We start from the raw sequence: 15,518 nt of genomic DNA, 5'->3' as shown, positions 1-15,518 counted from the left end.
GAACAAACAAATAATCATCACCCAGCTCTGCAGTCCCATTCCCACCTGTATGGAGTGTTTTTGCTACTTTTGCGCTGATTGTTTTGGTTTCCAGCAGCATCGGGCAGGCACCTGTTTCAGCACCACATGTAGACAGGTAAGTAATTAGCTGATGAACATACCGTGATGTAGCATTTACAGGGTGAAGAACTGGACATTTCCCTCAGGATCTGGTGGAAACCAAAACAGAGTGAAAAAGAGAGTCAGTATTGGATTTACATTCACCAGAAGGTCAGAAACATGACCCCAAAAGCTTGTGATTCTCTATCTTTGCTGGTTGAGTAAGCAGGTAATTGTTTGCTGACACATTTGCCCAACCAATTGTACGTGAAATTGTGTAAATGATGTGTTTACAGTTTGTTATTCTGCCCCCAAATGGTCAAAAACTGATTATTGTAGGTTTGAAGTTGAAATCCTTAAAATTTCAGACAAATGTCTGTTATACATGCGTCAGTCACTGACACATGATGTACGCATGGCATACAGTAGTGATGTTTGATACCAGCCTTTGGCATCATGTCCATCCATCCATAATTTCCTGTGAATCCCTTGTGTGTGTATGTTTGTGTATGTGTCTGTGTGTGTAGCCAATATGAATCTTACAGGCAGGATAAGCAATTACAGTCTGAAAATACACTGAACAGCTATTGCACAAATACAATCCAAAATGAGATTTGACCTAACCTAATGAAAAAATGTAAATATTATGACTTAACCACTTAACGCACGCTGTTCCGTCTACGGGACGGGACGGATGTTAGGAGGTAGCCACAAGTTCTTCTGGATGTTTTAAACACCAACCCATAAACATATATATTCATGCCGTACATCGTTGGAAAGCTTAGATTGTCCTGATTTATTCAAGACCACTCACGACTTATATGGTTGCTCACAGCCGTAATAGTATTAGCGATTAGCTCGGCTAGCCCCTGAGCTAAGTAAGAAAAGCTATAATGCCTACATACCTTCAAAGTCTTCCCTTTATCCACAACGATCATCTTATGACTCAGCACTTTCTGTACAGCTCGCCAAATATCCATTCTTGTGAAATATGAAATCCGTTTTCATAAAACCGGAATATTTTCCTCAATATGTCCATGTATTTAGTCCAACACGTAATGTAATAACACAAATAACAAACCATATACGGTCCGTTTACGTCATTTCCTGACCTGCGCGTCCATCTCATAGTACACGTGACTAGATGTTTACGGCCGTGAGCCTCTTCTGCTTCTGACGACACCACACACAAGCCAATCGGTGTTTAGGATTAGGCAGTACATGTCTCCAAAGCCAATGAGGACATGTGACCGACAACAATGACGACATGGCTTTGATTGACTGCTGTTCTAGCCTATGGAAATATTCGGTCAAATGAAGTTGATAACCTTTTAGCCAATAGTCAGAGGTTTCCAACGGTGCATGACACTAAGCTATTAGGTTTGGCTGTCCATAAACAAACTCCAAGCGTAACCGGCGTGCGCCCTGTGCGTAAAAGAGTTGAACCATATATCATTACGCACACGGCATTTTGGTACACGGTTGGTTCTTCTTCGACTTAACATATGACTTATACCAAAATAAACAGATAGATAGATAGATAGATATGGCCAAACAAAAAAATATGGTTATATATAATAATATATAATAATAATAATAATAATATTAATAATAATAATATGGCGTCAGCTTTCATTAGAGACCAAGATTTTGATTGTAGGCAAAGGGGATGTGAAGTTATAGGTGTTTGATTGCGGTTATACAGCTTTGGTAACCAAGTGTCCATTTGGAGTCTCCAAAAAGGACCTGAGGCATCGTAAACGCATGGACATACCTGTTGAAAAATAATTCTGAAAAATTCATCTTTTGGTCTTTTGACTCCAAATTTGGACTGCATGAAGCCAAGACCTGTGGCCGTGGCCTCATTGTGTCTATATCCCGGTGAGAGGTCCCTGAATGTCTGTACACATGTCATTGTAAAGGCAAACCTATGGGCGAGTAAACAACCCCATCATTGTAACCTCTGCCACTCTTTGTCAGTAAGTCACAGAATCACACAGACACTTTTACAAGAGAGTGTTTCCTTTCCAATGATACCAGACACATCTCTGAGTCTCAAACTATGTGGGATCTGTGCTGCTCACAACTTAGGCATGTCGTTTAGGCTAACAGCATAAAAAACAGGGGCGTGTATTAAGTGGTTTTAAAGGCATATTATAGACAAGCTGTCATACCAAAACTGACCTCAAAACACATCATGATTAAAGAGTTTTACAGCATGACCCCTTTGCAATGGTGGAACTGTATAAGAGTGACTCTGCTATACAGTAGAGTATCACAGTAGAGTGACTCTGCTATACAGTAGAGTATCACTATGGTGAACTTACATGAATCCTATTGAGCCGTAATGATCTGTCATGTGTGAGTGTAGAGGGACGGCAATGTGCTTATGCAACACAATGCTGATTGCACACGTGTCATCTTTAACTTATCTCACACAGCAAGGGGAACACACAATGCTAATTAGCTTGAAAACAAAGAACTGCCCCCCCCCACCCCCCATATAGTACCTTCATCTTTTACAAGCTTGCTAAAAATAGTCCCTACAATATGGTACAGGGTCTTTTTTTAATTTGTTTAATTACAGCGGCATATGCTTTACATACTGGAATTTGTCCTTTGCAAATGTTTATTTCTGCTGAACTTTTGAGTAGGCAGCTGCATATTATAATTAATATTGTTGTTTGTGTTCAATGTCTTCCCTTCCCTTTGCCTTCAGGTCATGATGGATGTCTTTCATGGGCCAGTTACAAATGTTTCTACGGATAGCATAAATGAATGAAAACCATCACACATCAGAAGCAAGACTTCTATACAAAAGGAAATATGACGTAATTGTTATAATGTAATGGTAAACCAATTAAAAAGTATGTCAGTGCCACAGTGCTAATGGTCATATTGTGTATTTTTCAATCAATGCCTCTCTCTCTCTCTCTCTCTCTCTCTCTCTCTCTGTCTCTCTCTCTCTCTCTCTCTCTCTGTGTAATAGTAATAAGCCAAATCCAGTTAAATCCAGTGTGTTCTTAAGGTGTAAAGGTTTATCCTCTAATATATGAAGAACTAAAAGGCAAATCTCAAATCTCTAACTTGGTTGAGTTAATAAAGGCTTGTCAATAGCAGCTAAGACAAGTGCTGAATGTAAACACTCCCTATCAGTTGCTCCCCACAGCAGTTGGTTGAACACAGTGTGTGTGTTTGGAATGTTAAAGGCGAGGATCCGGGCGCATTACTGAATGCCACCGAGGGGGTCAGAAAGGAAGTGTGTGGCGCTGAGATGTAATACAGAAACATCCAAGACACTCGTGCAGCAAAATTGTGATGGGGATCATTTGTTGTCACTCTCCAGGCATAAACCTATTTGCATTTAACAGGTTAATATCAGCTTAATCTGTAACAAGTAGTAGGGGAATTGCATCAATGTTTAATGTGACATTTGGATTTGTCTGTTTCATACAATAAAAAGTAAATTAAGGAATTATAGCAGACAGACAGTAGTATCTCTCTGTTGTGATAACTTAGTGTTGATGCAAGCTTAGGCCACATTCAGACTGTGCTGGATTATCTTTCAGGCTGTGAAAAGGAAAAGAATTGAAATGCAAATAAGACAAGGATTACTGAGAGAGCATTCACTCTAGCAGCGCCTCTTCCATTAACTGGTGAAATACTGGCCGCATTTGAAAATTGCCTCTAAACCTGATGATTATTCTCTATTTACTTGCTTTTGTTTATAGCAAGTTAATTATTCATACAATAGTGACTTCATTTCTTGTTTTGAGTGAGACAGGAACAAATAAAAGAACGCTTAGCACCTTGTCTGGCAGATTAAACACAAAATACAGTATAAAGGCATCATAAATACTCCAATCTCAGTTGATAATCATTCCTATTACTCTCCACACTTTAATAAACTACAATGCTGTGGCAGGCGGTCCCTATTCCCTAAACATGTTTGCCCCTGATAGCTCCAACCTGAAAACATAATAGAAGTGAAACATCAGTGATAAAGGTAACCTTTTCTCTCTGCATGAATGTGGGATTTACTTGGATCCCCAATGAGTTGCATTTGGATCCAAATGAGAATCTGAATCATCATAACTTCAAAAGCGTGCTTCCTGCACATCCCAAAGTGTGAAATTTGTAGCTGCAGGGTTGGCACTGACTTGAAAGTGCCCAAATGTGAATTCTCTTTTATAGTTTTTCAGATCTCTGAAGAATACAAAAGGTATTTATTGACTCTCCATTGAAATGCACTTACTGCCCTTGTCTGCTTGTCTCTTGTTGGGTCTCAAAATTGATTAATAATGTAATATTGCCAAAATGTGAGATGATTTGTTTAATTATCTTATTGTTTTTTTTATATTACTTATTGCTTTTATAACCTTGCTGTTAAAACTGTTTTCCCACTGTTCATCATAGATGTATCTTGTAATGCATTAGTCACATTACTGTCAGTGAAACATCAACGAGTCAAGTTGGAACAATTTCATCCTTGCCACTTAGAGATACTGTGTAGTTTCCTTGGTGGAGAGTGCCGTCTGCTGGCAACCATTAAGCACAGTATAACATCCCTTCATCTATTCATTTCCTCTCATTCATCCTGCTGATCAGGGAGCAACTGAAACAACTCTTTTCCAAGCAGCGTTCTCTACACCATCAAACACTCCCATGCACGATGATAGATAAAGTGCTCATTCAATTTTTCTGCTCTGCTCACAATTTGCTTTTCTCACCTACTACCACTTGTCTCCCACCAGGAAGTGTCTTAAAGGGAGTGAAAACAAAAGGAGAGTGAAATAGATAAAGAGACAGACATGAAGAAATTGTTTGCTGGCATTGGTATTAAGTGTATATTGATTAAAGATGAAGTGCTCCTAACCCCACACTACCAGTACCCTTTTTTTGGGGGGGGTGGGGGGGGGGTAGTATTTCATTCTGTGATGTTCTCTAGTTATATCTCAAACTTTAAAATCTATAATATAATGATTAAACACAATGTGAGAACTGAGTCAACAAAAATATACACAGGGAGTGTCCAGTAGCTTTGTGGTGACTATTAAAGGGTAAAAAGTAACCAACCACAATAAATATGTATAATTCAAAAAAAATAAATATATGAAACACATGGGCATTTACTGTATGCATCATACAATTTGCTGCCTTTACACTGTAATTTTTTTAAATTTAGTGATTGGTTTCATTCTGTTGACCTGTGTGGATATTAAACTTTTAAGAGCAATGGTCATGCAGAGCAGGCCATGGTCAAGACATCATCAGGTATGTCCAATATGAAAATTCTCCCTGCAGGATATTTGTCACCTCTCTTCCGGACAATGGCTCCTAGGAGACCTTGGAGCTTTTTGTCTCCTACAGCATTGGGACAGTTGGGAGTTCTACCGTCCATTTTTGGGTCACAAGGGAAAGAGGGAGGTAAAGAGGGGGAAGGAGAAACATTTTGAGGAGAACAGAATACACCTGTAGTCTCTCCAGTATGTCTTTACTATAAGGTCACATCTCAGCTCAGCTCCCCAGGTTAGCTCCCCAATGAAAACTGGCTCTTTATTGTGCATTTTAAAGCCTTAAAATAAAAGTCTGTCTGCTGAACATAAATGTTAAAGTATCAAAGTCATGTTTAGTTCTATTAACATATCTACATGATTTGTAGGTTTTAAGGCATATAATAGTAATGTAGTTTTATGTTTCCTACAATTCAAACAGCCACTGATTTTCATTTACAATATCTTGAAACATGCTCTAGCTAGTTAATTGCTGCTTTACATTCACAAATTATGTTTTCCAAAAAAAAAAAAAAAAAAGAAATTAAAAAAACTCCCCAAACCCCCAATCTTGCTGCAGTAGCAGAATGAGAAAAGGATACAGGACCTCCAGAGCAAAGTCATTTTATAACGGCTTGGAGAAGTCAAACATGGCTGAGTCTGGGAACATAAATTCTATCCCAGTGTGAAAGGATTCATTTCCTGGAGTCAGTGGGGCAGGGACCAGCCTCTGCTTGGTATGCTCAGACTGTTTTCAGAAGTAGGGTTTACAGTGTTGCATCATTTGCTATATTGCAGGTTTTCCAGTATCTGTCACAAAAATAGTGACAGTGGAATGCACTCAGTTCTATTATAAATCCTACTTTATGCACTGGAAACACTCAGTAAATCTTTTAAACGTATTATAATTTCCAAGCAAGCCAGGAAGAACAAAGGGATAAAGCAGATGATTCTGTCTAAGCTTAGTGATAAACAAGTTCTGCATTAGATGTTGAGTTTAAAATGTGGCCATCCAGGCTACTGTGGATTATATTTGTTCCCCTTTGGTATTAAGTTGTGACAGAGGACTTACATCCTTTCTATATCAAATTATATAACATATTTTACAGTTCAGGAGCAGCCACAATATACCAAGACATCACACAAATCTGTTTCACATCGATTGAAATGTTTAAGTTTAGTGACCTTTGACATGTAAAGTGAGAAACACTTGACACAGATGCATTGACCTTTGAAAGGACCATCATGGAAGACTGAATACGATTAAGCTCTTCTACATATGCTTGAGATCATCAGCAAAGTCTGGTGGCAAGATTCAATTGTGAGCAATCAGTAAAAGAATATACATTCTCAATCTGTAAATTAGGACACCATAGATACTTTGACCATGACAGTGAAAAGGTGAATATTCTTTATGTATCATTATTTTCACAAAACATTTTACACATTTTGATGGAAAGGCTTTTTTGTAGATTTTATCAAAATTAAATATATTATTAACTAAACATGTACAAAAAATCAAGTATGGTAATAAAAAACAACAACATTTGTCCATCTCCGTAACAGATTATTTACTGTGCCTTGCAAATTCTCATAACAAACTACACACTGCCCTGAAGCAAAGGTGCTAAAAAAGCTTGCAATGCATGCAAGCTTTATTGTGATTGCTCTCACAGACTCTTCAAGGTCTGAAACATTACAGACTGTTGTAGATCTTGCAGTGCAGGTATGCTAGCTTCTCAGCCTTGCTTCTTCTCAACATAGGAAACCACTCCTGATAGCTAAGCTCTACAACCTTATAGCCTGCCAACTTCAACTGCCTCCTCTTTATGGCATGAAGGCCCAACAACTGTCGTGAATGGTAGCAGTAATGGTTCCTATGGGCAACCTGGATAGCAAGTTTGACTGTTCCCTTGGAGTCCTGAGGGCCCACACTTAAGCTACTAGGTTTGGTAAGTATTTCTGCAATGGCACTGGTCAGGTTTAGCCCTGTGTCAAACAGTCTCACATCATCATCAGGCTCTACTCTGCGGGGGGATGTACTAACTGCAGGAGATGGGGTTGCAGGATTTGTGTTGTTTTTGGTATTTGTTAGCTGTGCTAAAAGTTCATCCGTTATAGTTACTCCAGTATTTATTCTCCCCCAATTATGGTTTGAAGGAAATTTGGATGAATTGTTCTCAGAAGATATTGTGGCCATGTGTGGTGCTGGGTTCACAGGTATGGGCTGTCCAGTGGAATCAACATGTACTTCAAGGTCAATCGAGCGAGTGTGGGGCAGAATCATTCGGGTGGATACATACTGCTCGCCCCCAAGCAGTTCTTGCAGAGCCGATTCTGCCTCCCGGACTTCTGGTTTCCTGCATGTATCTGATTGAGCAAACTTCCACAACATTTCTTCTGCTTCCTCTCTCAGTTCACAGCTTAGCCGTGGGCCAGTCCACTCAGGCAACTCCAGAGCCACAGTTCCATCTAAAGTGAACAGGTCTTTTTTCAGCTCCAGCTGTTTCGATTTCAGTGCTAAATTGACAAAGTCAGGGCTCAAAGCTAATGCAATTAGGTCCTGTGGGAACTGAGAGACAAAGACTAGACCAAGAAGACCCGTAAGCAGGTGCTCTGGGTATCGTTGGAATTCAGCTTTCCTCTGTCTAAGGGCCTCTGTAAGGCTTGGATAAAAGCTTGGGCTCTGAACTGGAAGAAACCCTAATGTCCCAAAGCTCCACAACAGTTTACAGGAGTCCTTACTCCTGCAGTGTGGCACCAATGATGGAATTCTCTCGGCGATAGCCATGAGGATGTTATCATTGCGATAATGCAACGCTGAACACGCCAGTGCCACATGCATCAGCCCCTTGACACCCATCCTGTGGGCCCGTTGAGGCACTTCCAGAGTCATGGCCTCCATCCACGCCCTATGATGCAGGTAACTGAAACGCAGGTATTTCAGCACATTCACCATGGCAAAGTCACTCATCTCCCCCACAAAGAAGTGTGCCTTATCAACAATACCAGTCACTGCACCCTCAGGAATTGAAGCCTGGGATTTAAAGAGCGCCAGGCATACAGTGCCAACCTCCTCAGGGTGTAGTTGTTGTAAGTGGCGCATAAGTAGCTGCTCTACAGGATGGATCAAGTTTTTTGGGCACTGCCTACTTTCTCCTATTATATACAACAGTTGGATTAACTCAGGAACTGCCATCTGTCCCAGATACAAATGGGCCGATTTATAGAGGCGCTGTAAGAATTGAGGGACCTGCCTCCCAATACAGCGCCATAAGTCAGCAGCTAACAGCAACTGGTGTAAACTCATCTTGTTGGCTCGGCAGCTCAGCTCAGCCTCATACAGTCCAAGAACAGTGTGGGCAGAGGGCATATCAAGCCACACAAAAGACTGCAGCACCTCCAGTAGCTGAGGTTCAGTAAAGAGGCGCAGGTTTTCCACAGAGTACCGGAGGAGCATGATGAAGCGTTGGTCACTCCTCACTAATGACATCTTATCGGAGTGCAAGTGGCTGAGCTCTGTGAGAAACTGAGACACATCAGACGGTTTCATGCTACCTTTTAGAACAGTCACTTTTTGGAGAAGCTGCAAGGCCCGTTCCCATTCGATTGGGAGAGGCCGCTGGTTGAGGTCAAAGCTCATGGAGGCATACTCTGACCGGCACTTGAGAAAGGCACGTGTATCTACTTTAACATCAGGCGATATAGGTTTTCTGTGGTACGGTGACGGTAATGGCATTTTGGGATCAGGGCCTTTGTTGAACGCCAAGTCAAGCAATGTGTTTTTGGAGCTGGAAAGATGCCGTGAGCAACTCACACTGTAGCGATTGCTCTGTTGCCAAAGGGAAGGCGAGAGAGTGGAGAGACACTGTTCTTCCTCATCATTATCTGTTTGGCTCCGGGTACTTACACAGTTCCACACTGTGTGGTGATATGAAGAAGGGTTGTAGTGCAGCCTGTAGCCTCCTTGGAGAGAGGATTCCTCGTCTCGCAAAGCTCCTCTCTTTCCCTCCTGCTCGCTGGTCTCATCCTCTGCCTTGCCATTCACATGCTGAGCCTGGGCAAAATCCTTTCTCAAGCCTCGGAGGTAGTGCAGTCTGGGCACCCGCCGACACAGCACACAGGCAGCCATCAATCTGCCAGGCTGAAAAGAAAACAACATGGTTTTAAATGACAGCTAGTATTAAGTCAACCAAACACGCAATTCCTAATGTGGCACGCAGCAATTCATAACACAAAATCTATATATTGATTTTCTTTTTTCTTTTGAGAGGGGAGGAATTATTTTATCTGTAAATCAATTTCACTCTGAATTGTGTTTGAGATGCCAGAGGCCAATATATTTAATGCAAAAAAAAAGAAAAAAGAGTGGACGTTGGCATAAAAATAGTGTTACATTTTTGAGACATTTAACAATTCAATACACAAATAAGTATTTCCTTTATTAGGGATGCATTGATCCGATTATTTCAGTCCTGTTACTGATACTTGGGCTTTAGGTAACAACTGATACTGAGTACTGATCTGATATCAGTTGTTTAATAAATAGGATGTATGCCTCGCTATGTGGAAGAGACTGGGATCATTCTTTTATGTGTCAAAATCAGGCTTGAATTAAACAATGCTTTCCTAACTTTGTAAGACAAAAACCGTTTTTAACCAAATATGATAAATGATGAATATACATATTTGATTCCAAATGTTTCATGCATTCACACTGCATTCACTGAACATTAAATCAATGACTTGTCAAATACAGTACAAAATGAGTGATTATAATTTAACTCCCTCACTTGAACAAAAAAGCATTAATTCATTCCCACTTGCTATTATATTCATATCTGTGTAAAACACCAGCTATAAACACCTGTCATGAACATTTCCTGCTTTAGTGCCTGTGGTTTAAGTGAGAGCGTGTGACAGTAGGGAGGACAGCTTAACGGTTGTCATTTTGCCGCCTCAGTCTAGACATTGATCATACATAATTTCTGTTGACAGGCTAATCATACACACTCAGCAAACACTCAGCAATTTGAAATATTTATTTATATCTCAGTCATACATTTACTGTTGCTGTTGTTGTAATATAGTTATAATGCCATGCCCAACATGCCCAAGTATAGCCAATATGAACTGACATGCTCCTCCTTAAAGTCTCCCACTAGTCAAAAATGTGTTTCTTCTTGTTTCTACAGTTCACTGTGCAGAATGATGTATGTGCAGCGTTTAACACTAGAAAGCTATTTTCACATTGATCTACTGAGAAGGGAAAATGTCTCCGTCTTCATTGATAATCTGGTTTAAAGAGATTGACCCACGAGCAGGATTTGTGACATTACGACTAATTTGGGAGCCAATTCTGGTTCAATGTTCAACATACACAACTGTGATGTGGAAACTTAAAGCCTCCAGTGCACATACACTGAGAATGAACTTCAAAGTGAAGTTGGAGACAATGAAAAATATTTGCATGTTCAGAGATTCTGTTATTTTTAATAAATAGATGTCTTAGTAGATTAAGTCTTTTTGTATGTCTGAATACAGAGAGGTGACAAATTACAGGAAAAACCAGTAAAGGTCTGAATGTGTGATCCCTACAGTGATGGGGTCCAGTGGCTGTTATGTTGTTGGGAGCATTTTGCTGGTATGGTTTGGGTGAACTTGTCTCCTTAGAGGGAAGTCATTGCAAATCAATACAAATTTGTTCTGAGATATTACTTTTATCCTGTGATGAAACATTTCTATCTAGATGGGAGTGGTCTCTTCTAGGATGACAATGTCCCATCCAGAGGACACAAGGGTCACCACCATCAAAACACTAAATAAGGGGAATATCTTTTGGAAGAATGTTGTTCATCCATCCAATAGAGTTCAGAGACTTGTAAAATAAATGTCAAGACGCACTAAAGCTGTCCTGGAGGTACATGGAGGTCCAACACCTTAATAAGACACTTTACATGGTTTATTCCTTTATGCCACCAGTCTGCACGTGTGGAGGGGATGCTTACAATGTGTTTCCCTGCAATAAAGCCACTGCCATATCATCCTATCAGCTTTATATACCTTTCTATCTTTGTGTAAAACATGCTGCTGTTTGTTTTGCTCTTACAGATACGTAACAGCACGTTACAATTCACCAAGGAAACACTGAATACTCAATGAATATTTAGCCACATTTCAGACTACAACTGTGGTGTCACACAGCAGGTAAATTAGGCTAATGTTTCTCCTGCACGATTTATTCCACAGTAAACTACATTACACACACTTCAATATGCTGTAACTAAGTCGTTCAACTCACCTCTAGCTGTCCAGCTCCAACACGGGCCTGTTGTTAGACCGGGACATGAGAAAACCTCATGAAGTTGTGAGTGAAGGAGGCGTTAAACCGATCAACGCTGGCTCCATGCTACAAGCACGCCGGAAATAAGGGACTTCTTTCACCTTCAAAATAAAAATCTTGACTTTGTAACCTGGACCATCAGACCATCGACGAACTCACAACCGGTGTAAGAGAGGCTTGCTGTGATGTACAGACTTGTAATACTATAAAAGGATATTCACTGTCACCCCTGCCCGTAACGATGATTGGTTTTAAGGTATCAATTGTATTATTCTGGCAGATGAATGCAGCTTCCGTGAAGGGCAGCCATAACTAAAAGCAATTCTTTTTTCCTAGGATGGCGATATCATGGCCCGCCCAGCTCTGCCTCTGATTGGTTTATCCTGATATTCCTACCCTAACTCTAACCAATCTCACTCCTCATGCCTAAACCCAACCAACCCAACCAGTGGATGCAACGAAAATCTGGCCAATCAGAGGCAGAGTAGACCGGGTCATGACGTCGCTATCGTCCTAGGAAAATAAAGATATGCCTATGAACTGCACAGTATGACCTACGGGAACCGGTTAAGTCCAAATATAGAGACGACGAAACGCAATTTTAAAAGTATAAAATAGCGAGGTTTAAAGAGAGTAGTCAGAGGTTCACCAATTGGAATATAAATTAATAAATGATTCGTAGTTTAAATCCTAATCGTGATGATCCAGTGATGAAAAAAGAGAAAGGAGAAAAAGAGCCTGAGTTAAGCAAATATTTTACAAGATTTTAACACATACCAAACTTTCCTCTTGTTAAAACTCATTTACCCCCAACAAGATAATTTTCACAGAACCTTTATTTATCACAACTTAAATTATGTGTGTATCTTTACAATACCAAAAACGTTTACTCACTTTTTCAAAGTATTGTACTAGAGTCATTTTACAATGATTTTAATTAGGTGAAAACATAAAATGGCTGTAAGAACAAATTAGTAGACCAGCAACAACCAAATGCATATGTTGGTTACTCTATTTTAATTGTTCTTTCTTATTGATTATTTATTTTCCTAAGCTGAATAATTTTTAACATTTCAACTGAAAACAAAAAGTCCCTTTTAGTTCACCTAACCATAATGCACAATTCAATTACTTTGGAAAATACATATATATATTTTGAAATGTTATTTCCTTATACGTGATAGGAAATTAATCATTTTTACCTTAGATTTGTAAGCCACTGTTTTGTTCTTTCTGCACACACATTTTAGTTAAGTTAGTCTCTGAAATTACTTAAGACATATTATTTAACTTAATATATAAATGCATATCCTAACAATCAAAAGCATTTGAGTAGGTAAACACTGGTCTGAAATTCATTGCCATCCCTAACTGACTCAATACCTTTTTTCTCAGAGGACATTATGATATGTCACTGTAGGAAAAGCACAGGTATAAATATTAAAATTAATAATGGCTGATCATAACACAAAACAGATAGGATCTATACTACAAGCCATTAGCTGTTGTTTAACAGTGAACTGTTTTTGTACTTGATGTGAATTCATGTTTTAGCAAAGCTCACACATCTATTTCTGCTGATTTCACAACTAATCAAAAGTATGATCAACCCCTAAACCTGAGAAAAGAATGTACTAATAGTGGCTCGTTACATTTGTGTTATTGACTGAGCATTAAACGTACGATCTAAGCTGTTTGCACTTTGGGGAATGCCTGCCAGGAAATGCCTCTCACTTCATCAACAAACATAAATCAGTGAACATTTATAGGCATGTTAACAATTTTATCCTCTCCACAAAAGTCATAATCAACCGTCTCTCTTCTCTATTTTTGCTATTTTTGTGGCTGGTCTATGATTACTCTTTTAAACCTGACTGTAACTGCTTATCAAAGGTCGTGCCATTAAGTTAATGATTGTCTGTCAGGAATATTTGCTTTTTAAAATTGAGCTGTGGTTTGTTTTGTTTTAAACATCAAGTAAAAACAACAGCTGATTGTGAAACGACTAAATAATCTCTTTTTGCATCTTGTTTGACATTTCAAAACTGATGTTGCATTGAATTGTGTATTTAACTTTAAACTGAATAATATGTTGAAGTCTAACACTAAAGCATTGTCCACTTTGTTGAAAATGATTTGTACACTCTTCCAGCTTCTGTTTTTTTCCCAGTGGAAGATTCCTGTCGCCCAGCCTTTTAATGTTTATGTGGTAAGTAATTCTGACCATATAAAACTGAGATACAGTCTTCACATACATAATTAATGTACTTTACTTACAGATGGACATCATTCTGTGTGTCTCTCAGCTGATTTAATATGCCTTTTCAATATGTTTACAACAGTAACCCTTTAACACCACCAGAAACCAACTGCAAATATGTGAAGGACCATGTTGAGGTAGAGCAGGGTAAAAACAGTCCACAGAGTCACAGAAATGCATCACAATGGATCATTATAAGAAAGATCATCTATATATATCTACTGTGTCTTTTCAGTTTTAGTCATCTGTACACAATGGTTACTTACTTAATATTGCCAATAGAGCAGCAAACATATCTTTGATGACTGCATGTTAAATTGATAAAACAATAAAAAAAATGTAACCTTATTATTGTGGAATAAGTTTTGTTGTGAACTGTTAATGTAGATATTAGGAAGAAGAAATAAAAAGTATTTGTGTGCTTTGTGTGTGTGCTGCAATCTTATAAATAATATGTTTAATATCGTATTGAGTGAAATATTCTTCTGATAGTTTTGTACTTATCATTTTAACTGCTATGTGTGCCCATACCCACAAACATCCCACACATTTAGAACTGATAGTAATGCATTTGCTGTCTTTTACATTACATTCAGGTAACAGTTTCCTTTTTCCTTAGATTATTTGTAAAGTGGTAATATGTTTAATTGAAGAGGTGTTATTAGTAATTATACCCACACCATGTAGGTGCAAGGTTATTCAAAAGGCAGCATCAATAAAATAAGTGACACTTGCATGCTATAAAGCTCCAAAAGGCAACCCTTTGATCACAAAATAACTAATGACAAAATAACCTAAAATCATCCATAATACCGAATGAAAAAGAAACCCAAAGACATCCATTTATATGTATGAAATTGTTTCCATAGAGTCATATCTTGCTATGATGTACTGCTCTTAATGTTTAATTGAGGCACATCAAGCCTTCAGTGGTGCTTCATTTGTCAGACATCATTGGTAAATTAAAGGTTTAAATGTATTTATTATTCCACATACAATTAAATTTTAATTATTGTGCATCTATCTGAAAAAGACATGACAAGAAATCCTATTTGCTAAATTTGACATGGTAAACAGACACGCATCATAAATCAATGTTATAAATAAATTGTCAAATGGATTTCCATAAGCTATTTATCAGACATTTTTGTCTTTAAATGATGCAAGGAAACAAATAAAATCAGGCTGTAAAACTTTATGGGCGTCTATTTGTCTGAGTGGCAGCATATTTGTATACCTTTTTTTTTTTTTTTTTTTTAATCCAAATGAGGAATAATTATGTGGTTTCACTGCCTTTACATGCTTATCAACAGTCCAAATCAAGGGGTGAAACTTGAGAGTCGTACTTGGAGAGGAAGTAGTTGATTTATGCTAATGAAGGAGTTGGGGTTTAGCTACGCTGGCTGGGAGCCGCCCTTCATTCACCACATGGTTAACCTAGACTCTACTCGCGCCACTTTCGCAATCTTACTACGATTCACAAACTCCTAGCAAATCATAATAGTGGCACATGGTTGTGTTTTTTGGATTATACGTCCCAGCT

General features: G+C 38.8%; 1 protein-coding gene across 1 annotated transcript; it reads right to left on the bottom strand.

Moving 5' to 3' along the window:
* Positions 1–6,759: 6,759 nt before the first annotated feature.
* On the bottom strand, positions 6,760–11,749 carry LOC128367975 (FAST kinase domain-containing protein 5, mitochondrial). The gene is made up of 2 exons (XM_053328689.1): positions 11,674–11,749; positions 6,760–9,516 (listed from the first exon to the last, which is right to left on the bottom strand). Exon 2 carries the CDS (start codon positions 9,502–9,504, stop codon positions 7,069–7,071), a length of 2,436 nt encoding a protein of 811 aa, XP_053184664.1. The 5' UTR covers positions 9,505–9,516; positions 11,674–11,749; the 3' UTR covers positions 6,760–7,068.
* Positions 11,750–15,518: the final 3,769 nt, after the last annotated feature.

This window comes from Scomber japonicus, chromosome 11 (genome assembly GCF_027409825.1).
Source record: "Scomber japonicus isolate fScoJap1 chromosome 11, fScoJap1.pri, whole genome shotgun sequence".
NCBI classification, from domain to species: Eukaryota; Metazoa; Chordata; class Actinopteri; order Scombriformes; family Scombridae; genus Scomber; species Scomber japonicus.
The sequence above is the reverse complement of the archived record's forward strand: the minus strand, read 5'-3'. Positions and strand labels throughout refer to the sequence as shown.

What these genes read in the sequence shown, in the direction of transcription:
- LOC128367975 (XM_053328689.1), bottom strand. Translation starts at nt 9,504, where the DNA reads ATGGCTGCCTGTGTGCTGTGTCGGCGGGTGCCCAGACTGCACTACCTC.